The sequence below is a fragment of the Xenopus laevis genome, chromosome 2S, assembly GCF_017654675.1.
Source record: "Xenopus laevis strain J_2021 chromosome 2S, Xenopus_laevis_v10.1, whole genome shotgun sequence".
Taxonomy (NCBI): Eukaryota; Metazoa; Chordata; class Amphibia; order Anura; family Pipidae; genus Xenopus; species Xenopus laevis.
Window position 1 is genome coordinate 8204882 of NC_054374.1, and position 23621 is coordinate 8228502.

Here is a 23621-nt window from a genome sequence, read left to right on the forward strand (position 1 = left end):
AAATGTCACAATATAAGGCTGATTAGTAATTAATACACATAATTACTACATGGCAGCACAGAAACCAGTGCAATTAGCATCAGAATTGAATAATCAGCAAACCTGTAGCATCAGCTTATATTACAGCCAGGGAAGCTCATTTTCTGCTGGATAATTAGTGACGAGCCCTAAACTTGTGAGTGTTGTAGACACTTTCCCCAAGATGGAAAAGGATTTAACCTTGAGCTGTGAAATTCTCTCTCTGGACCCGTTGTACTGGCAAGAACATTTTTCTACTTGTGTGTTGACAAGAACAGTTCCTTGTAGGTAGAGGTGGCCATACACGGGCCGATAAAGCTGCCGACAGACCGTGTCGGCAGCTTATTGGCCCGTGTATGGGGCCCCACGACGGGCTTCACCGATCGAGATCTGTCCGAAAGTCGGCCAGATCTCGATCGGATGGGACAGAAAATCCCGTCGGATCGCGGCCGCATCTATTCATTGATGCGGTCCCGCGATCTGACCGCCCGTTTGGGCATCGTTAGGATCCGATCGTTGGGCCCTCGGATCAGCCGATATTGCGCACCTCAAGGTGGGCATATCGGAGGGAGATCCGCTCGTTTGGCGACATCGCCAAACGAGCGGATCTGTCCATGTATGGCCACCTTTACCTTTCACTGCACCCAAGTTATTCTTTAGCCACCCACTACCAGCCACCTTCTAATATAAGCTGATGCTACAGGTTTGCCGATTATTACATTCTGATGCTAATTGCACTGGTTTCTGTGCTGCCATGTAGTAATTATGTGTATTAATTACTAATCAGCCTTATATTGTGACATTTCTATTCTATGTGTACTGTATATTGTGAGTGGCTCCCTAAGCTCAGTAACATCTACCTTAAGTGATAACAGATTCCTTATAGGGAGGCATATTTACCCCCCATTTGGGGCTGTTGCTACTTAAAGGGCATGTAAAGTCAAAAAAATAAATCCAATTTACTTTCTTTAATGTAAAAGAAACCTCTCAAATATACTTTAATTAAAAAATGTATAAGAAACCTGACTGTATGCAGTGAAATTCTCCCTTCATTTACTGCTGTGGATAGGAATTGTCAGACAGTCCCTAACTGCTCTGCAGGGAAACAATCATACTTATGAACAGCAGGGGGAGCCCCCGCCTTACTTCCCAGCCATGCAGAACTCAAGCAGCTTTGTTTATGACAATCCCTAAGCAGCCCAGACCACACTGAGCATGTGCACAGTCTTAGTCTTACAAAGATGTTTAACAAAGTTACAAGATGGTGACCCCCTGTAGCCAATTTTGAAAACATAAATCATTTGTTTGATTAGGCTTGTGGTGCAGTAAGTTCATGTTCAGTATACAAAATACAGCATTACTAGCCTTATTCTATTTTAGACTTTACTTGCCCTTTAACAAGTGCCGTTGCTAGGCACATGCAGATAATATACCAGCAGGGAGCAGTATAGAGCAGAACATAGAGAAACGTTTTAAAAAAAATATATATCTTTATTTGCAAAACTATGTATAACCAACAAGTCACATAAGCATTTACACTGGTTATTGATTAACTCAAGTCACAGTAATAAGTTACCAATATTTAATGGTTTATGTGAGTGTAAAAACACAGGTTCAGTCTTTTAAAATTCCTGGGACTCAACTGCTGTAGGTTCTTGTGAAGATGAGGAGCCTTTGACCGTTTTCTTTGGCAGCAGAGCAGATTGGATGTTGGGCAGGACTCCTCCATCAGCGATGGTCACACCCTCAAACAGCTTGGCCAGTTCATCATCATTCCTGACTGCCAGCTGGATGTGCCTTGGCATGATCCGGAGTTTCTTGTTGTCCCTGGCAGCGTTCCCTGCCAATTCCAACACCTCAGCACACAGGTATTCCAGAGTGGCGGCCAGGTAGATGGCAGATCCAGAACCAATTCTCACAGCGTAGTTTCCCTTCCTCAGAAGCCTGTGGATACGACCCACTGGGAACTGCAAACCTGCCTTGGCTGATCTGGAGGCCTTGCCGCTAGCAGCCTTCTGCACCTTTTTGCCACGGCCAGACATTCTGTTAAATTATCTGTGAGGAAACATTGAAGAAACTCTACAAATCTCATTGTTTATTGAACCAGACACACTTGGGCCTCTTATTCAGGGTTGGGCTGCCAGGTGCTACTGTATGTCCATCAACCCAACCTTGGAGACATCTCATACTAATGTTACGGAGCACATTTATGTGGGTCCTCAAGAGTGACCCCAGTGTTCTTAGAGTTTAGAAGGGGGGTTGTTCTAGTGCATCATTATATGAAACAATTAAGATATTTGAGTGACTGGTGCACCCCCAGCTTTGTGCCCTAGGCATGTGCCTACCCCTAGTTCCGGCCCTGGCAACCACGGCCATGTTTAGTTCTGCCGAGTAACAAACTCCATAGACATTAATGCAGCCGCACAGCCTTTGCACTAGTGCTAATTGTGTTCTACTAGTTGAGATTTATTCACTTAAGCATCTACATCGGTTAAATACCCATTACTTAAAGGGGAACTCCAGCTTCCAAACCAATATTTAATAAAGAGGCCACATAACACAGAAACCCCTAACCTAATTACATTGATACTTGGTAATAGAATATCAAAAATCTATATTACTTCCCTTATTTATCCTGTTAAGGATTTGGATTTGTCACTCTCCATTGTATTTAATTGGGGAAAAAAAAACAAAAAAAAAAAAAACACATGCTATTATACTTGGGACCAGGGGGTTTCCCATACAAGGGCATTCAAACTTACTAAAATCATGGATTGATTTAAAAAAAAATAAATAAAAAGAATATATAAAGTGTGGCAGGTTCCTATTTGAGTTTTAAGAGAACAGATTTCCAGATAGACGCCATACCTATAGTGACCTGCAGCTCCTACTTATTTTGTAGCAGCACTTTGCAAATCAAACAGTATGATCTAGACCAGGGGGTCCCCATCCTTTTACCTGTGGGCAACATTCAGATGTAAAAAAAAAAAAAAAAAAGGGTTGGGGAGCAACACAAGCATGAAAACTGTTCCTGTGGGGTTCCAAATAAGGCCTGTGATTGGCCATTTGGTAGCCCCTATGTTGACTGGCAGCCTACAGAATGCTCATTTTGGTAGTATTTCTGGTTTTAATGCAAAAAAAATAAAAATAAAAAAAAAACCCCCACTTGCCTGCAAGTCAGTAATTCAAAAATAAGCAGCTGCGTTGAGGCCATGGGGAGCAACAGCCAAGGGGTCGGAGAGCAGCACGTTAATCATAAGCCACTGGTTGGGGATCACTGGTCTAAACCAATTTCAAGCTTCCCACAGCTACTTTACCCCAAAGAGAAGGGTAACTACCCCAATAAATGCAGCAGCACACAGATCCACCAGACTCAGGGCCCCCCCCATTAGCCAGACATATTAAAGGGCAAACTGCAGAGGAAACTCTTGTTTATGGACTAGGAGTAAAGTTAACAGATTAATTGTGATCTACAATCCCTACACACTCCCCATTGCACAGGCCCAGACATCTGTAAATGCCAGAGAGGGGCCAAGATGCTACAATATTTATAAGGCCTATAGGCGCCATTTAGGACCACGTTACAATAAGCATAGACATCCTTACCTGATATTGGTCTTTTCTCTTCAGCCAAAAAAAAACTGCACTCAAACAAAAGACACTCACCTGAGCTTTTATACCTGCATTGCTGCTAATTGCAAATACTTGACCCCACCTGACCCTCAACAGCCAATCAACACACACACATTTTGCATTGGAGTAGGAACCCTCATAGCAGCCAATCAGAGTTTTGCTTTCATTAGTCTACTTGCAGTTATTTCTTATTGGGTTTCCCCCTTCTGCCTTGTTTGCTGTGAGCAAGTGTCACCTGCAGGTACAGCTGATAAAGGTCCTGCTATTAACCTTAATTAACCACATTATCACATTTCCTGACCCCTATTCCATTTGCACCAGATGGGAAAGTAACATTTGCAGCATTTTATGGAGAACCTTTAGGGTTTACTGTGCGGTTCTAGGCAACCCTAGAGTTATACAAGAAGCAGGCTCTGTGCCAATATCATTCTGCTCATTCTCACTTTAAACACCAGCCCCTCTATTTAATTTCACACACAGTGATGGGCCCCACACAATATTCCTATGCAATATAAGAATCTCCTATTGCCATTCCCTATACAGAACAGGTCTTTCCGCCATATTTATATAAACATGGAGGGCACCTCATTTGGGTATAGAACATCAGAGACACATATATTTATAAAGAAGACACAGACCACCTTTATTTGTATAAACCAAGCAGCGACCCCAATATATATATATGCAGGGAGGGGGGGTTGTTGCTACCAGTAGAAGGCTTTCCATGGGAGAATGTATTATTATATAAGAATATATGGCAGCTGGTCAGTTTTGGGGGAGGATAATCGCCTATGCTCATTGCTGAACCTCAATATTTATAAAAGCATTGCAGGGTTCCCCAATAATTGAACATGGGGGCAGCAGGGACTACTGTGCTAATATAAGCTTGGCAAGCACACCCAATTTCTGCATGACCAGTATGGACCCCCAATATTTGTATATGTAAAGTACCGGAAAAGCATGATTTATTGGCACTTGAGGATCCTCACCCTGACAGTTGTGATGGGAACCTTGAAGTTTGCAGGAGCCACAGGGATACATTTCAAAGTAGGCACCCACACACCTGGCTTTTTTCATGTGCACCCCCTACTCTCAGCATTGGCACTGACGCTTTCTTGCAAGCACCCCTCCCCCACCGGACCATCTGATATTCACATTGGTGTAACTAGATATTACTGGGCCCCACTGAAAATTATTTTCAGCACCCCAAAATGTCTAGAAGTTGACCCGTTTTACCAATATTTGATATTGTATATGAATTAGGGCCTCATGGGGCCCCTATACCTCCTGGGCCCCCCTACAGCCGCAGGGTCTGCTCCTCTGTAGATAAGAACACTGGCAGACAACTTGAGGCAAGGACTGATCCTCCCGTTGGCCACAGGCAGCCTGTGAGCCACCAGACGGATATCACCATTTTGATTTGTTACTAAGAAAACAGCCACTGGATGGTTTGGGATGAAAGAGGAGTTTCTGCTCAGGTGAAATGCTATATTTTTCAGTCCACGGCACAGTGGGAAGAAGCTGCAGGTCAAGGTCTAAAGGTTGTCCTAGATCAGGGGTGCTCAAAAGGAAGATCGGGATCTACCAGTAGACCTTTAGTTGGTGATAAGTAGAGATCTCTTTAATGCTTGTCATTCAAATATTTATGTTAAGGTTATACAGTATATATATATAAATTCACATTTTCTCAGTATTTAAAGGAGAAGGAAAGGCTTGGTGAACTTGGGGGTGCCAAATGTTAGGCACCCCCAAGTGATTGTATTGACTTACCTGAAACCCCAGGCTGGTGCTCCTATCAGCAGAAAACTGCACCGGCCTGAGGTTATACCAGTGAGCACCACGGAACGATCCTCTTTCTGCTTCTTAGTTCTTGAAATTTCCGGGAGCAGACGCACGCACAGTTGAATGAAATAGCGACTTTTTAGTTAAAGTTCAGGTTTTCGTTCTACTGCGCATGTGTTTGCGCCCCAATCGAATTAAGAGTATATTCTAATTTATTAGTGTTAAAAAAAACTCACACAAATTCGAAATTCGACCATTGATAAATGGGCCTCTTCAAGTGTCGGGCGCAATGATACACACTGATCACCATGTTAGGGAGGCTGTGACTAAATTTTGGACCAGAAGGAAGAACTTCAAGGAAACCATTCTGAAAATCCCAATGGTGAGCGGCTCAGGCTTCCAAAATCATAAGCTGGTCACACTTGGTGGCACAAAATAACTCCCAGTTAGGGTAACACTTGGGGGGCAGATTTATCAAGGGTCGAATTTAGAATTTGAAAAATTTCGAAATTTGAATTAAAAAAGACCAACCAAAATAAATCGAAGGTTATTTTTGGCCAATAGGTCAGTTTTCAATCGAATTCAAATTGTACGAATTAATAGCGCATTTGATTGAATATGAGTCAAAGTTTTTCCCAAAAAAAAAAAAGTGATTTTTCGAAGTCCATCAATTGACTCCAAATAGGTTCTAGGAGGTCCCCCATAGGCTAAAACAGCAATTCGCCAGGTTTTAGATGGCGAATGGTTGAAGTAAATTTTTAGAGAGACAGTACATGATAAATTTCGAAATTCAAATTTTTTTCAAATTCGAATCGATTTTGGACTATTCGCTAGTCGAAGTACACAAAAATTAGCTTGAAATCTGAATTTAAATTCAAATTTAAATTTTCACTCCGACCTTTTATAAATCTGCCCCTTGGAGTTGAATGATACTGTCCAAGATGCTCTAAGAACTAGTGAATAGCAGGGTGACTGTAGGGCTGTACCAAATCCTTTATTTAAACTAAGCTTTAAAATACATTGGCAAAAAATTGCTTCCAAGTCCCATGACCTGATTGGTTTAAAGTTGATCCAAGCACTTGGTCAAATTCAGAACCAGGGATCCCCAACCTTTTTGAACCCGTGAGCAACATTCAGAAGTAAAAGGACTTGGGGAGCAACACTAGCATGAAAAATGTTCTTAGGGTGCTAAATAAGGGCTGTGATTAGCCATTTCGTAGCCCCTATGTTGACTGTCAACTTACGCAAGCCTCTGTTTGGCAGTACATGCGGTTTTTATGCAACAAAAATGTGCCTCCATATCAGTAATTCAAAAATAAGCTCTTGGCGTGAGGCCACTGAGAGCAACATCCAAGGAGTTGGAGAGCAACATGTTACTCACGAGCTACTGGTTGGGGACCAGTGTTCAGAACCATATCCTAATACCATGACCTCACAGGAGACTGGACCACCAGACAGACCTGAAAACATTGGTCTAAAACTAAATTTAAAACTTGTTTTTATTATACAACAAATACATTTTCTTAACAACAAGTACATTTATTATAGAAACACCTCGATTTCTAGATCACCAGGGAGTAACTGATTCAGATGCTCCTGACTACAAATCCAATCACCCCGATAGACTTCAGATTGTAGGAACTGGCACTTTAACACGTGTTATTAGATGATGAAGTTGTAGCACTTCTGGAGGGGTTACAGTTGCCTGTTCTATATAATATGGACAACCTGATGCACACAGTGTAGTTGCTAAACTACAAGTCCCACCATTATTGAGTATCTGTCTTCTAACTGAAACCATGTCATTTCTAGTTTCTGTATAATGATGCAAAATTTAAGGATACAAATGTTACATTAAGACACTTTTCTACATCCAGTTATTTGCCTTTACATCACTGCCTTACAAACTGCCACTTTACTACCTCTCTTACACCGTTACCTCTGATATCCACCCCTTATTGCTATACTCTATACTCTATACACCAAGTCCAAGATCCCAAGGTGCAGGTAACGCATCTCCACTTAACACATTTTAAATTCTTGGATTCAATTTCAATTAAATATATTCCCAATGAGCCGATGTGAGCGCTGGAGAAATCACACACTTTCTACATACAATTTCAGACTTTGAAACTTTGGTATTTTGTAATATTAAAGGAAAATGAAACCCTAAAAATGAATGTGCCTAAAAAATGGCATATTTTATTAACTTATTGCACGAGGCTAAAGTTTGAGCTTGTCAATAGCAGCAATGATCCAGGACTTCAAACTTGTCACAGGGGGTCACCATCTTGGAAAGTGTCTGTGACACTCACATGCTCAGTGGGCTCTGATTGGCTGTTGAGAAGCTAAGCTTAGGGCTCGTCACTAATTATCCAGCAGAAAATGAGCTTCCCTGGCTGTAATATAAGCTGATGCTACAGGTTTGCTGATTATTCAATTCTGATGCTAATTGCACTGGTTTCTGTGCTGCCATGTAGTAATTATGTGTATTAATTACTAATCAGCCTTATATTGTGACATTTCTATTCTATGTGTACTGTATATTGTGAGTGGCTCCCTAAGCTCAGTAAGTGACAGCAGCACAGAGCATGTGCAGTGAATCAGCAGAAAAGAAGATGGGGAGCTACTGGGGCATCTTTGGAGACACAGATCTTTACTGCTAAAGGGCTGTGGTTGCCTTGGGCTGGTACAGAAGCACAAAATATCATGTACAACATTTCTAGCTACTTCTTTAGTTAGGTTTTAGTTCTCCTTTAAGTTAAATGAGGGACTGCTGTAACTATGTATCTGGTCCCATATGTGGCCCCCAAGAGCTTTTATTGCTCACTGCGTTGCCTCAGAATGCCAAGGCAGGAACATCTCATGAGAGGTTTGACCACTGATTTGGGATTCTAACAAAGTTTGTGAGCCCTGATGTGGACTGCAGGAAGTGAGGTATAAACATAAACTCATAACTTCCCATATATAACTGTAACTTATAGGTTAATGAGCCCTGATGTGGCTGCAGAAGTAGAACCTTCCACCATAACTTGCCAAACATACAACCATATGTTCTGGAAATGCAGGTTGCAAGTAGGCGAGATGCATACAATCTTAACTTGCTATACATAACCATAACATCCCATGAGGTTTAATGAGTACTAGTCTGAACTGCAAGAAGAAGGCAGGTATAACCATAACTTATGAGCTCTGCTATGGGTTGCAGAAAGGGGGCCTGGCACATATATTTATAGCTTCTCATACAAACAGCATGGACTTCCCATGAGTTCTATGAGCACAAATTCAAACTGCATGAAATGGGCCAGACACATGCAACGTACAACAATAACTTACCCTCAGGTTTGTGACCATTGGTTGGCACTGCTCTAAGCAAAATGGGCAGAGAAATTAGACAAATGGCTTGTTCGTAGTCATTGTAAAATCTCAACATGAAATTTAAGAGAAGTATAAGAATCATTTTTTTCTTTAAAAAAAAAAAAAAAAAAAGTCTTTAGTTCCTCTTTTCTTCGACATTGTAAAGATCGCGGCGGCGCTGCCTACGGATAGGTATTTGTTCCCGGATCTCGGCAAGATACTGTAAATCTGTTAGAGCAAAGGGAAAGCAAAAATAATTCTCATGTTATTGTGGAGAAACTATTATTATACACAGTAATCTTATTAGAGCTAAACCAGGGACAGGCAACCTTAAAGGGATTCTGTCATGATTTTTATGGTCATTTTTATTTCTAGATTACACTGTTTACACTGCAAATAATTCACTCTACAATATAAAATGTCATTCCTGAACCAGCAAGTGTATTTAGTTGTAATATTGGTGTGTAGGTGCATCTCAGGTCATTTTGCCTGGTCATGTGCTTTCAGAAAGAGCAGCACTTTAGGATGGAACTGCTTTCTGGCAGACTGTTGTTTCTTCTACTCAATACCAGGAAAAACTCCCGGTAGGCCCAGTTGTCAGTGGGCTTTTGTGCTGCTAAACATTTGGCATATTTCATGGCCATTACCTATTTCTTTAAGAAATATGAGGCTAAATAGATGGAATAATAGATTATAGCATGTCAAGAATAAAGACTAGGAGAGGTTGAGTGAGGAGAAGAAGAAGAAGAAGAATAGTACTGAAAGTGGGCCCCTAGTCTAAGGTTTTTGGGTGGGCCCCTGGTGTCCCAGTCCAACACTAGTTGTTAGGCTGCTGGGGGGGGTGATACACTCCAACTTGCAGTACAGCAGTAAAGAGTGACGGAAGTTTATCAGAGCACAAGTCACATGACTGGGGGCAGCTGGGAAACTGACAATATGTCTAGCCCCATGTCCGATTTCAAAATGAAAACTAAAAAAAAATCAGTTTGCTCTTTTGAGAATCGGATTTCAGTGCAGAATTCTGGTGCGTTTTGAAAAGAAAAAAAAAAAAAAACATGTTTTCCCATGACAGTTTCCCTTTAAGCACACCGGCAGCTGTCATATATGTTTAATAATATATCAATGTAAAATCTGTCATTCATTTAAGCTAGCATGGGCACAAATTCATCTAAGCTTGATGGTCTGACTGTACGATGCCTTTTATTTGTCACTAAGAGGAATAACACCCTGTTGGGTTAACTGGTTCTTGATGGAAATGACAGGTATATTTGGGGCATATGAGGATATTTTTGGAACTAAAGTGTTATGTGTTATGACAAATGCACTGATGCCTTTATACTGTACATTTGTAACCTTGTTATGAGCTAAGGGGAGCCCTAAACAAAGGTTGGGCCTGCAAAAGGGGCTTAAATATAGACACCAGGACAAAATTCAGTGGTGCTCATTTATCAACACTGGGCAAATTTGCCCATGGGCAGTTACCTATAGCAACCAATCAGTGATTAGCTTTTTAAAGCCAGCTATAAGTAGAACAATGAATGCAGCAATCTGATTGGTTGCTATGGGTTACTGCCCATGGGCAAATTTGCCCAGTGTTGATAAATGACCCCCACCAAAAGTTAATCCTGTCACTAAATTCCCAAATGAAAGCATGTCCATTGTTATTACATTTAATTCACAACCCCTAAGATAAAAGCATCATAAATGAGCCCTGGAACAATGAATTTTGTTTTAATTTCATAAACTTGACATATGTAAGATACTGTATCTAGATGACCAAGGATATGAAAGGACTCCGTACCAATCTCAGCAGAAAGGACAGTTTCTTCTGAACCAGCTTTTGCAACGACTTCACCCCTGCAAACAAAAGCATACCTCTTATAAATAAACATTTTATTCCGTGTCCGCAAATATTACTATTCTCATGGAACTAGAGAGAATGTTGCTGGCGCTTTCACTCCAATCATGTCTCAATGTAGATTTATAAAGCTCCAGGATATTCCGCAGTGCTGTACAATGAATGGGTGTACATACTGAATACACAGATTTACATACAAAGCAAACAAAAACAGATGCAAAAGTTAAATAAAAGTGGAACAGTAAGTAGGCAGATTTTATACACATGAAACAGGCTTGCTCACCAAGGGCTAACTATGGTGCTGTGGCCCCAAGCCACATAGGAAGCCTTCTCATCCCTGGCAGGAGATGCGGTTGCCACATAAACCTGGTTGTCCAGAGCTCTGAAAAGGAAAAACAAAAGAAAAAAAAGAAATGTTTACATATTGCAGTAGTGAGCTGTATAGTAGTTAAAGGTTAGGCTGAAACAGGACCAATATGTTTAACTGTGGTTTGGACAGGTATCACCAGATAACCTTAGCCTCCGGCACAGGATTGGACTGTGTCAGATCAGACTTAGAACAGGGCCCCTCCACTTTGGACAAACTTGAACGAATACCCTCCAGTGAAAACAACGTGCCATCCTCTCCTATCTGTGATATCATCAAACCAGGTCAGGAAGGAGAATCCAAACCTAAAGTTAAAAAAAAAACCCTACCCCCCTAACCTACATAGACCCCCCCCTCCCTCAGCCCCAGTGTTACCCCGGGAAAATGCCCCTAACTTTTTACTTATCCCTCGGTGCAGAATCAGGCATCAGAGTTCACGGGCGACATCTTCAGCCGTTTCGGTAATCTTAGGAATGACACCGGTAATTCTGCAATTTTTGTGAGTTTTGGCGCATGCGCAGTTGTCGCTAAGCAAAAAATTGCTCCAACTGCACATGCGCCGGTCTCATTCAGAAAATTTCCAAAGAGAAGAAGATGGCGCCGTGAATTCCGCTGGACAGAATATTTTTACGGAGGGGTAAGTAAAGATTTAGGGGCATTTGCCTGGGGTAACACTTAGGCTGGGGGGAGGAGGGTCTATGTAGGGTAAGGGGATAGGGGTTTTTTTAGCTTTAGGATTGAATTCTCCTTTAAACAGGTACTATCGCGAAAATGAAAATTTAATATAAGCTTCATTATACCGAAATAAGAAGTTTTCTAAATATAATCAATTTAAAATTCTGTACCGTTTCTGAAATAATCATGTTTATCTTCACTATTCCTCTCTCAGCATCTGTTTCTCTTCATTCTCTCTTCATGCAGCAGTTGGGTGTCAGATATTCATTGACAGTTAGATCCAATATATCTTATAGGGAGGCTCCTTTTGCCTAGAAGATGTATTAGAGCTCACTCTATTAAAATCACCAGACATCATGTCTCTCTACATGCAGAAACTGTGCAAAAGGCAGTAGATTTTGTTTGTACTGGAATCAGTTATTTGAGTGAGCTCTAATTCATCTGCTAGGAAAGGAAGCCCCCCTATAAGATATATTGGATCTAACTGTCAATGAATATCTGACACCCAACTGCTGCATGAAGAGAGAATGAAGAGAAACCGATGCAGAGAAAGAAATAGTGAAGATAAACTTAATTTAGAAACGATACAGAATATTTAATTGATTGTATTTAGAGTTTCTTATTTCAGTATGATGAAGCTTATTTTAAATTTTGCGATAGTTCCCCTTTAATAATGGAGAAGGATTCTGGAACTTGGGTTGGCAAGGAGACAGTTAGGTTGACCCTACATTACTACTCTACACTTTCCTTTACAAAACCCACACACAGCAGCAGGAAACAAGGGTTCACTCCTACCAACCGTGCTCTCTGTAGAAGTTCCCAATGAGCTGGTCCAGTTGTCATGTTAAAGGCACCAGGGTAAACCAGCAGCTGGCAGCCTGTATTAAAAAAAACAGAGCCTGGCTTTAAAAGAGAACTAAACCCCCCGTAAATTAAAAATCTCCACCCCCTTCCGTCCATTGGCCCCCCTCACTGCTTTCTCCCTCCTTAGTAACTTAGTGGAAAAAATGTCCCTGTCATGTACCTTGGCATATTCATGCAGAGTAGCGCAGTGGAGCTCTCCGTCGCCATCTTCTGTATCTTCTGGTTCCTCCCAGAAGTGAGCGACAGCACGGAGCTTTTTTGCGCATGCACAGTAGGGGCCATTCAGGTATTCGTGCCTACTGCGCATGCACAGAACGCTCCGAAGCTTGCCGAAGGAAAAGAAGAGTATCCGAAGATACAGAACCGAAGAGCTCTGCTGCGCTACTCTGCAAAATTATGCCAAGGTACATGACAGGGAGGAAGGGGATGGGATTTTAGATTAACGGATTTAAGTTCTCCTTTGAAGAACAATCAGCATAAAGTAAAGATGCAATGGAAGAACATATTGCTGGATATGAACATTATACATTTTTTTAGCAGTGTCTGCGATTACTGCACAAAGTACTGAATATTATTGCTCATTTCTGTGTACAAGAATCACAGTGCCACTTGCTTTGTGGGGTCACTTTCCAAACAACCATATTACTCACAATCAGACACACAGAGTTTGGCAGAAATCATACCAGCTCTCACCTTTGTTGGCGTATATTTGGGCAAGTTCAGCAAATCGGATGTCGTAACAGATTCCCACTCCAACTTTGCAGTAAGCTGTTTCAACCAAACACAAAGAACACATCAGAATTTATATACTGTATATACTCGAGTATAAGCCGTCCCGAGTATAAGCCGAGGTACCTAATTTTACCTCCAAAAACTGGGAAAGCTTATTGACTCGAGTATAAGCCTAGGGTGAGAAATGCAGCAGCTTCTGGTAAGTTTCAATCAAAAAATTGAGGGTTTCTGCTCCCATGGGAGGTGCTGGCGTCTCGTTTTTGGATGCCGGCGACCATTCTTGGATGCCGGAAAATATTCTTGGAGACTATTCTTGGACGCCGGCGACTATTCTTGGACGCCGGCGACTATTCTTAGGCGCCGGCGACCGTTTTTGCGCTTGACCCGAGTATAAGCCGAGGTAGAGTTTTTCAGCATATTTTGGGGGCTGAAAAACTCGGCTTATACTCGAGTATATACGGTACACAGTTATTCCGGGTAAAGTTGTTGTACCGTGTTAGCAAAAAAACAAACAAATAAAAAGGTGGTATAAAGGTGATACCTTTATTGGCTATCTAAGCTAATCATAGCAAACTTTTTTTAATTCCTGATATATTCAGCTTGAAAAAGGAACTAAAGTTAGCCAATACAGTATCACCTTTATACACATCAAGTCCTGGCAGTTTGTCTTCAAAAAGAAAAGGACGAGTCTTTGACCATTTTAGAAAATGCCCACCAGTCGGCACAGGCTTTCCTATAAAAGGTTTGGATTTCCTTGCTAATAAAAAATACACTCACCAAATAATTAGGTTTATTTAGCAAAGAAATGTTTTAGCATGGGAAAATGTACCCTCCTGCTTCAGTTGAAGCTATCACACAAACACAATGTCTCTATTTATTAGAATTGTATAGGCCAGCAGTCAGCAAACATGAAGCAAAAGTGCGTATAGTACAGATGATGGGGCAAACTGATATTTCAGTTTTCACACTGGAACACGTAGGTAAATAAGGAATTCCTGAATAAATGTAGGGACCCATAGGGTTAATGTGCCCCTATAGATTTAAATCCCTAAACTTCATGCTTTCCCTAGTTGCTGTGCAGATGCCCATGGATCTAATTATAATTTACGTATCCCAGTTATTGGCCAATAGGTGCTGTCTGAACCTCTAGTTTGGAAGTCGGGGAGCAGGGACCCCGTGAATGAGGCTAGTGAGTGGCAGGAATATAATGTTATAGACTCTCTATGAGAGGGAGACAGTGAGGGAAGAGAGAAAGAGCAGCTGTGTTCCATCAAGGAGGTGTAGCAGGGAGTAGCTTCCCAGGCTGTAAGATTTGCCTACAGTGAAGGGACACAGTGAATAGGGAGTCAGGCTTTAGGTTCTCCTCCCTCTGGGTGAGATCCAGACCACGTGTGAGGTATTTCTGCCTGGAGGTGCTGTACTGCCTTGACTACATCCTCAGGGTATTCATATACAGTTGGCTCTGATGTACTGTCCTAGCCTGTGAATATATTCTGCAAATGCTCGTATACACTGTAAGTAACCTGTGGATCATTTGTTCTGTTCTGTTTGATTTGCAAGAACCTCCTGGCACCTCTTCTTTATTCATTTTATGCACAGTAGACTGTGGGAATTGTAGTTTCACTACACCACTTTTCTGTTTCTTCCACTTTGCGAAGGCCCAGCCTTAAAGGCACTGTAACACTGAAAAAAGGCGATAGGGCGACTCACTCTGCAGGATCTGTGCTCCACATCTTCTCCTAATCCGAATTCTACCAGAACTGGAAGTTAAGTGATACATTGTACGGAGGATTTTTCATTATGCGACAGACTTATTTCTGTATGTGCTGTAAACAGTAAGGACTAGTACCCTTACTACAGAACTACAGAATTTCCCAAAAAGTCAACGCCTCTCTTCAATGCTCGCAGCACTTACAATCATAAATTACACAAGCTCCCACTCCCAGTACCTAAGTTACATGAAGAAGTAATATATATTACAAGGCGGCTGAAAAATTCGATTTGCGTTTTAGGAATCTATTCATTCAAGTTCGAAAAATTTGATTTTTTAAATACATTTTGATTGGTCGAATTTCGAATGTATGGGAGTTTTTAAAAACTCACATGAATTCGAAATTTGACCTTTGATAAATGAGCCTTTAAATGTTCTAAAAAAACAGAATAGTGAGTTGGTGTAAGTAATTATCCTGGTTTGTAAACTCTATGGACCTTCCCCAATTTTCTCATGCTCTAAGTCAGGAGTTCCCAACCTTTTTTACCCGTGAGCCACATTCAAATTGAATAAGAGTTCGGGAGCAACACGAGCATGAGAAAAGTCCCTGGGGGCGAGAAATAAGTGCTGTGGTTGGATATTTTGTAGCCCCCAGGTGGAGAGGCAGCCTACAGGAGGCTTTATATAGCAGTACACCTGGTTTTTATGCAACCAAAACTTGCCTCAAGCAAGCCTGGAATTGAAAAATAAGCACCTGCTTTGAGGCCACTGGGAGCAACATCCAAGGGGTCGGAGAGCAACATGTTACTCACGAGGCACTGGTTGGACATCAGTCTAAGTAATGGAGTCTACCTATTCTTACTGGCCCTTTTTCTCCCCATTTAGTTCTATAATGTACTTTGTAGTATAATATATTGTTATGTAGTGATCCCCAACCAGTAGCTCGTGAGCAACACGTTGCTCCCCAACCCCTTGGATGTTGCTCTCAACGACCTCAAAGCAGGTGCCTATTTTTCCAATTCCTGGCTTGGAGGCAAGATTTGGTTGCATAAAAACCAGGTGTACTGCCAAACAGAACCTCCTGTAGACTGCAAGTCCACATAGGGGCTACCAATAGCCAATCACAGCCCTTATTTGGCAACACCCAGGAACTTTTTTCATACTTGTGTTGCTCCCCAAGTCTTTTTACATCTGAATGTTGCTCACGGATGAAGAAGGTTGGGGACCCCTGAATCTTATGCATACACACCCACAATTATTTGGACGCAGGCATTTAGATGTGTACCTACGGGTATCAAAGACAGAGAAGCTGTCTCCAGGGCTTAGTGTTTCAGATTCCTGGAAGCGTATTTTCCCAGGAACATCAATGTCAAATAGATGGATCTGTGGGGAAACATTCAGAAAAGAAAGCAAATGTATTATCAGTAATGGGTAAGAAAATATCCTTCATTGATGAATACAATGAAACTGGATTATAAAGGCCGTGATGGTAAATGCTAGGCCCTCCAATTTTTGGATGCTCAGGACCAAATATCTTAAGGAAGGAAAGGCTATGTTTACTTAGGGGTGCCAAAAGTTTGGCACTCCCAAGTGATTGTACAGTATATACTTCCCTCACTTACCTCAGCGAGCGATCGACTTCCTTCTTCTTCTTTCTTCTTGTGGGTGTGCTTGAGCAGTAGCACAAAAAGCCGAACTTTAACAAAGAAGTCGGCAATTTTGTTCTACTGCACATCCGTCTGCCCAAGGAAATTTGAAGAAAGAAGAAGAAGGAAGATGATCGCCCTGTGGTGGAAGAACCTCCGGACCAGTGCAGTTTTCTCCTAATAGGAGCAACGGCCAGGGGTGTGATGTAAGTATATATAATCACTTGGGGTGCCTAACTTTTGGCACCCCCAATGAAATAGGCCTTTCCTTCTGCTTTAATGCAAGACAGGATTATTAGACATGAGAAATACTTGTGCTGAAGTATACATAGACTTTACCACAGTTAAACTGGGGGACTGTAATTGCAAATTTGCAGTTTGCTGGTTTAATTCATCAAGTTCAACCCAAAATAAATGTGACCTGTTTTGTGGCCCTATGGGAGGGGGGTGATACGGCGGCTAATAACTGTATATGTAATACTGAACTGTCATTACCTTCCTGTGCTTCACTAATAAGGTTCCATCAGGTCCAAATACAGCGCATGTGTTATATAACTTCCCACAATCCTCTTCAGGGATGGAACCTATAACAAGAATAGAGAACAATAAGGCTGCAGAAAGGATTCCAGAAGAATTTTACATCCCCTCATTTTAAGTTTCCCTGTATTTTACACTGGGGTTTTTTTTGTTGTCCAACCAATGTATAATGTATTTTCCTGATTTTTCATTTTTTTCTGGTCCCCTGAAAAATGTAAAATTTCAAGTCATGGCATTTTACACAACAGTTTTGCCACTAAAAATCATATCCATGGTTAATATAAATTATATAATGTAGACTGGTGCAATTATGAATTAAATGTAACAGACAAAAACAGAAGGTTTACTTGTACGATGACCTTTAGATTGTGAGCTCTTCTAAAACCCTTACAAGTCTGGGATGAAAAGGAATTCACCCACTGTCTCTGTCCCACCCAAAACACTAACTTTCCTGTCAAATCTTACCTCCAATGAGATAAATTCCACATTCCTTGGCTACTTGTGACAGAAGCTCAGTGGATTCACCAGGGATCTTCTCGGCATATTCAGGGAAATACTTTGTCCCATAAGGTGAATTAAAACACTCCTGCAATAAATAACAAAAATAGAAATACAATGTAAGATTCACTATGTACAGCCGAGCATAACGTGTATTATGTGTTAATAGTCCTGCAGAGGAACGGGAACCCGCAGGTTACCTGCAAAGAAAGGGGGTACCCTGTGAGACGAGGGTAGGATTTTTGGGTGCAGGTATAGATGCGGGTCACGGGTCTTCGGGTTGCTGGTCTCATCTAAATGGTTATATTTTCTATATTTTTCTTCTTTTAAAAATGTACTTCCCCGCCCACTTTTGATGATGCAACTTCCAGTTTGCAGCAACAGCACTTCCTGTTTAATGGTGGTCAGCAGGTTGCGGACCGGGTTGCGGATGAGGCAGTTGCAGGTCGAGTAGCAGATCAAAATGGGTAAATATGCAGTTGCTGTTCGGGTAACGGGCTGCGGGATCGGATCTCATAAATTGGTTCTGCGCAGGACTCTATTCTGTGTAGCAGCGGAGAAGTGATTTATGGTAACGGTATGTAATAACCTCAATACTGATAATATGAACCAGAGAAGTACTTGACAACATTGAAGGGCAGATTAATTAAGGGTCGAATAGTAAATTCAAATTGTTCAATTTTTTTTGTCAAAATTCACACATTCTAATTTTAATCCCCCTATTCAAATGTAAGATTTAACATGCCTTGACCATGGAAACAGCCCTGATTCGGATATTCACCACCTAAAAACCTACTAGTTCATGTACAAGTCAATGGCAGAGTTCTGTTGAGCCATTTGGAGATGTTAATAGCGTTCCTGACATTCAAGTTTTTTTTTTCCGGTGGAAAACTTGATTCGTACGATTTGAATGCCATTTGGATATATTTAGAATTTTCAGCTAGGAACCATTCAATCGAATATTAGACTTTCAAATTTTTCCTTAAGTTGAAAGTTAAAAAATAAATTCACATGAATTCGAAAGTCGACCTTTGATAAATGGGCCTCCCGGTGTGATTAGCAATTTAGGAGGCCCATAGGATTACTAATAAGCATTACTGGACATACGCATGTGCTTTTAGTGATATGTAGCCACTGGATCACATCATGAGCATAAGAATAAATGGCATTCAGAAAGCACTTGGCATGCATTTACTTGATGACATATTCATACTGACAAGTGAAGCTGAGGTCCAAGTGCAGGTTTCTGATTTGCCCATTTGCCCCCTCCCATTAAATATGTCACAACAAATATTTCCCAGCCAGAAAAGGTGCTGTGGGGAGCTGTCAGGGAGCCATTCGGAACAGCTAGAGGCAGGTCCGGAACTAGGGATAGGCAGAAGAGGCACGTGCCTAGGGTGCAGCTGTGGTGGGGTGCTGGCATGTGCCCCTTCTGCTTGCCTACCTGTGTTCCAGCCCTTCTATAACAGCTCACCAGCTCAGGACTTAATACTTTGCCCTGCTTTTTCCCAGGAGGGAGGGTGGTGATCGGTGCGTCCTGCCTTGGGCACAGTAAGTGCTTGGCCCGGCACTAGCGCGCACACAGATTCTCTTGCGCATGCACGCGCACACGATTTTCACTCATGTGCGTGCGCCACTGTGGGGCGCTCCAACCAGCTGTCTGCCTAGGGCGTCTGCCCAGGCTGGCCCGGCACTGGCTAGAGGTTTTTTCAAAACACATCAGTTAATAGTGCTGCTCCAACAGAATTCTGCACTGAAATCCATTTCTCAAAAGAGCAAACAGATTTTTTTTATATTTAATTTTGAAATCGGACATGGGGCTAGACATATTGTCAGTTTCTCAGCTGACCCCAGTCATGTGACTTGTGGTCTGATAATCTTCAGTCACTCTTTACTGCTGTACTGCAAGTTGGAGTGATATCACCCCCCCCCCCCGGCAGCCTAACAACAGAACAATGGGAAGGTAACCCTATAGCAGCTCCCTAATACAAGATAACAACTGCCTGGTAGATCTAAGAACAACACTCAATAGTAAAATCCAGGTCCCACTGAGACACATTCAGTTACATTGAGTAGGAGAAACAACAGCCTGCCAGAAAACAGTTCCATCCTAAAGTGCTGGCTCTTTCTGAAATCACATGACCAGGCAAAATGACCTGAGATGCACCTACACACCAATATTACAACTAAATACACTTGCTGGATCAGGAATTAAATTTTATATTGTTGAGTGAATTATTTGCAGTGTAAACAGTTTAATTTAGAAATAAAAGCAACATCATAAAAATCATGACAGAATCCCTTTAAACACTCCAACGCCCTGAGAACGCAAACTCTGAGCTGAGCTTGATACTGACCGGCAGCGCAACAATCTGAGCCCCTTTTTGTGCAGCTTCTTTTATTAGCTTGCAAGCCCTGTTGAGGTTGTCTAATTTCACAGGAGACACAAGGAACTGGACCAAGGAGAGTTTGAATTCTGTAAAGACACAACACCAGTCAATGTAATGCAGAAATGCATTTACATAAAGCTAAAGTATACTAAGAGATATAACAGAAATGTGTCTCAATTATTATTATTACATACTTTAGCTCATTTACTACCACGACACTGCAGTATACCAAAATGACATCGTATGTATGTATATATATATATTTTTTATTACTATTATAATTATTTTTTTAATTGCACTGAGCAGCTCAAAAGAACTACCGAATGTTTGGTTTTCAGACAAAAACAGTTGCTTGCTATTTTAGAACAAGGGTCCCCAACCTTTTTTTTTTTTTTTACCCGTGAGCCACATTCGAATGTAAAAAAGTTAGGGAGCAACAAAAGCATGAAAAATGTCCCTGGGTGCCAAATAAGGACTCTGATTGGCTATTTAATAGCCCTTATGTGGACTGGAAGCCTATAGGAGGCTGTGTTTGGCTGTGCACTTGGTTTTTATGCCACCAAATCTTTCCTCCAAGCCAGGACTTAAAAAAAACAAGAACCTGCATTGAGGTCACTGGGAGCAACATTTAAGGGGTTTATGAGTGACATGTTGTTCACAAGCCTCTGATTGGGGATTGATGTTTTATAGCTTTAGCCCAATCCCTCACATCACTATCCAAAAGAGTTTTCTGTATAATCTTCTGGTCATAGTACAAGATACAAACCAAAGTTCGGATTAAGGTTAATCTTTAGTAGACTTCTTCTAACCATGCCTAAACTTCTGAATTCCTGTCTAGTACCCAAAGCAAATATTTAATAGACTGTGAGAGGACAGTTCTGCACTCAACCACAGGTAAGGTTTATTAGTAGCCAATGCAAACAGTGGTCATGGGACTAGGGGTTGCCAATAGCCCAAGCTCACCACATGCGTTTAAGGCCATAAAAATGAAGGTGCAATTCAAAATGTACTAACACAAGATAACAGCTGCCTGGTAGATCTAAGAACAGCACTCAATAGTAAAATCCAGGTCCCGCTGAGACACATTCAGTTACATTGAGTAGGAGAAACAACAGCCTGCCAGAAAGCAGTTCCATCCTAAAGTGTTGGCTCTTTCTGAAAGCACATGACCAGGCAAAATGACCTGAGATGCACCTACACACCAATATTACAACTAAATACACTTGCTGGTTCAGGAATGACATTTTATATTGTAGAGTGAATTATTTGCAGTGTAAAACAGTGTCATTTAAAAATGAAAAATACATCATAAAAATCATGACAGAATCCCTTTAAGGTTACATAATAAATAGTTGCTTGTAAAACATAGCAATATACGTGCTCATTAATCAGTATAATATTTAAGTAATATTTTTTTTCTTTCATGGATGTAGATTATAATGTAGATCATAAAAAGACCTCAGATTTCAGTGGACAAAGCACAGGGCACCTTGCATGGATCTGAAAAACCATCAGGTGCATGGACTAAGGCAGGGGTGCCCAAGACATTGACTACGGTCTACCAGTTGATCACTTTAAAGTTCCTGGAAGACCCTAACTCTTTACTTACCCCTCGGTACAGACAGCGCCGATTCTTGCCTAAGGGCCGCCTGAGGCGACTCCTGCAATGACACCCCCACTCGTCGACTTACCTCTCACGAGGGGAGGCAGGAACACTAATGCGAGAGAGCGCAATTGCGCTCTCTCGCATTAGTAAAGCCGAATTTCCGGTTAAAACCCGGAAATTCGGCTCTTAGAGGTACCAGGAGTGGCTTTTTGCCACCCTTGGAAACCTCTCCGGCGTTGCCGCCTGAGGCGAGCGTCTCAGTTGGCCTCAATGGTGGCGCGCCCCTGGGTGCGGATTCACAGCATCGGTGTTCACAGGCCCCATCTTCTTCTCTTCGGTAATCTTCACGTCTTCCATTTTGCGACAATTGCGCATGCGTCGAAACTCAAGGAAGAAGATCTGAAAATTACAGAAGTGCCGGAAGATGGCACCCGTGAACTCTGCTGGACAGAATCTGCACAGAGGGGTAAGTAAAGGGGAATTTACCAGGGGTAACAGCTAGGCTGGGGGAGCAGGGAGGGGTCTATGTAGGGTAGGGTTTTTTTCATTAAGGGTTTAGTTCTCCTTTAAGCAAGATCTCATGATGGTGTCAGGTGGCAAGAGTAGATGAAGAGGTGACAAAGTCTGGACTAAGGGAATAGAGGATAAAGAGTGTTACACTGTTGCACAAAGTTGTCTCTCACATCTCACTACAACTCCCAGCATGCAGTTGATAGATGTTGTTTGTTACAGATCCACAAGTGGACTGCTATGGATGCTGGGTATTCCTGCCCTGAAGGCCAGTTCTAGTTCCAGTCACAATAGTCCACAGCTGATATGAGTAACTGGAAAGTTCCTGGTTTGTGTGAGCAACGAGGGGCCCATAAAGGGTTCAGCAACAGCTAATAAATGCCTTGTTTTGTAACATGTACAGAAAAGACTAACACAGGGGCATAAGACTAACACAGGGACATAAGAGTAACCCAGAGCAGCAGGAGTTGCACAAATAGTCAGCAGCCATTTCTGACTTCACTAAAGTCCGTTGCTATGGGTTACACGTGCACTTTTGCACCTGTAGAAAGTTTAGCAAATGATTCCTAAAAATCTAAGCAGCCATTCCCTGCCCATTATCTCTCCATTTCTTTTCACTGCCCATTAATGCCTTAGACATTACAAACTCTATCACTTCACTTCTGTTTTTTCCCCTTAACTAGTCGAGCGCAGATTTGACCCCACTTACTTGCCATACTCCTGACGGCTTGCATACTGTCTCCTACTGAGCTGTCTAGCCCTGTTATATCATAGACACGCAGGAAATCTCGTCTTTGCCCCGCCCCCGCAAAGGATTCTGGGCAGTGTAGTTTTTTCCTCACAAGCACACACAGTTCTGTTTATGTCAGTCACTGATCCTTTTCCATGGATCAAAGGCCACACATGTATTCATTGGAAAAGACAACTTATAGAGAAGAAGGAGGTTTAGCTGCTGCTGGGAAGCTGTCAGTGGGCACATTTAATCATCTTTGTAATATGTACTAGGCGGGTCCCTTATCCAGAAATCCAGTGCTGGAAACAAAAAGAGGGACAAAAAGTTGGTGCGTGTAGCGCGGTGATATTTTTTGACCACGCCCATTTTTGTAGGTATGGGGGGGGGATGCACAGGAACGCCATCCCTTTACTTTATTTTTTGTGAAATAGTAACCCCTCAGACAGTGGCGGATTAACACTACTTCAGGCCCCTAGGCCACACTTTCCACAGGGGCCCGGCCCCACCCCCACATATCCACGACCGCCATATTGAAAAGGCACAGAATGACCAACTCTCTCTCTTTCTACTAGGGATGCACCAAATCCAGGATTCAGTTCGGTATTTGGCCAGGATTCGGACGAATCCTTGTGCCTGGCCAAACCAAATCCTTAAAACCCCTCTCCCTCACTGATTTGCATATTGAAATTAGGGATCAGATTTGG

General features: G+C 41.9%; 2 protein-coding genes across 2 annotated transcripts; both read right to left on the reverse strand.

Annotated features, from left to right (window-relative positions):
- Positions 1 to 1493: 1493 nt before the first annotated feature.
- LOC108709196 (late histone H2A.L3) lies at positions 1494 to 3759 on the reverse strand. Its single transcript, XM_018248827.2, has 2 exons — positions 3625 to 3759; positions 1494 to 2073 (listed from the first exon to the last, which is right to left on the reverse strand). Exon 2 carries the CDS (start codon positions 2058 to 2060, stop codon positions 1641 to 1643), a length of 420 nt encoding a protein of 139 aa, XP_018104316.1. The 5' UTR covers positions 2061 to 2073; positions 3625 to 3759; the 3' UTR covers positions 1494 to 1640.
- Positions 3760 to 6914: 3155 nt separating this feature from the next.
- Positions 6915 to 23034, reverse strand: nit2.S (nitrilase family member 2 S homeolog). Its single transcript, XM_018248505.2, has 10 exons — positions 22894 to 23034; positions 20036 to 20154; positions 17646 to 17766; positions 17139 to 17227; positions 16287 to 16380; positions 13248 to 13322; positions 12490 to 12568; positions 10932 to 11030; positions 10592 to 10647; positions 6915 to 9018 (listed from the first exon to the last, which is right to left on the reverse strand). The coding sequence occupies exons 1-10, from the start codon at positions 22916 to 22918 to the stop codon at positions 8927 to 8929; spliced, it is 849 nt and encodes a 282-aa protein (XP_018103994.1). The 5' UTR covers positions 22919 to 23034; the 3' UTR covers positions 6915 to 8926.
- Between the last annotated feature and the right edge of the window lie 587 nt (positions 23035 to 23621).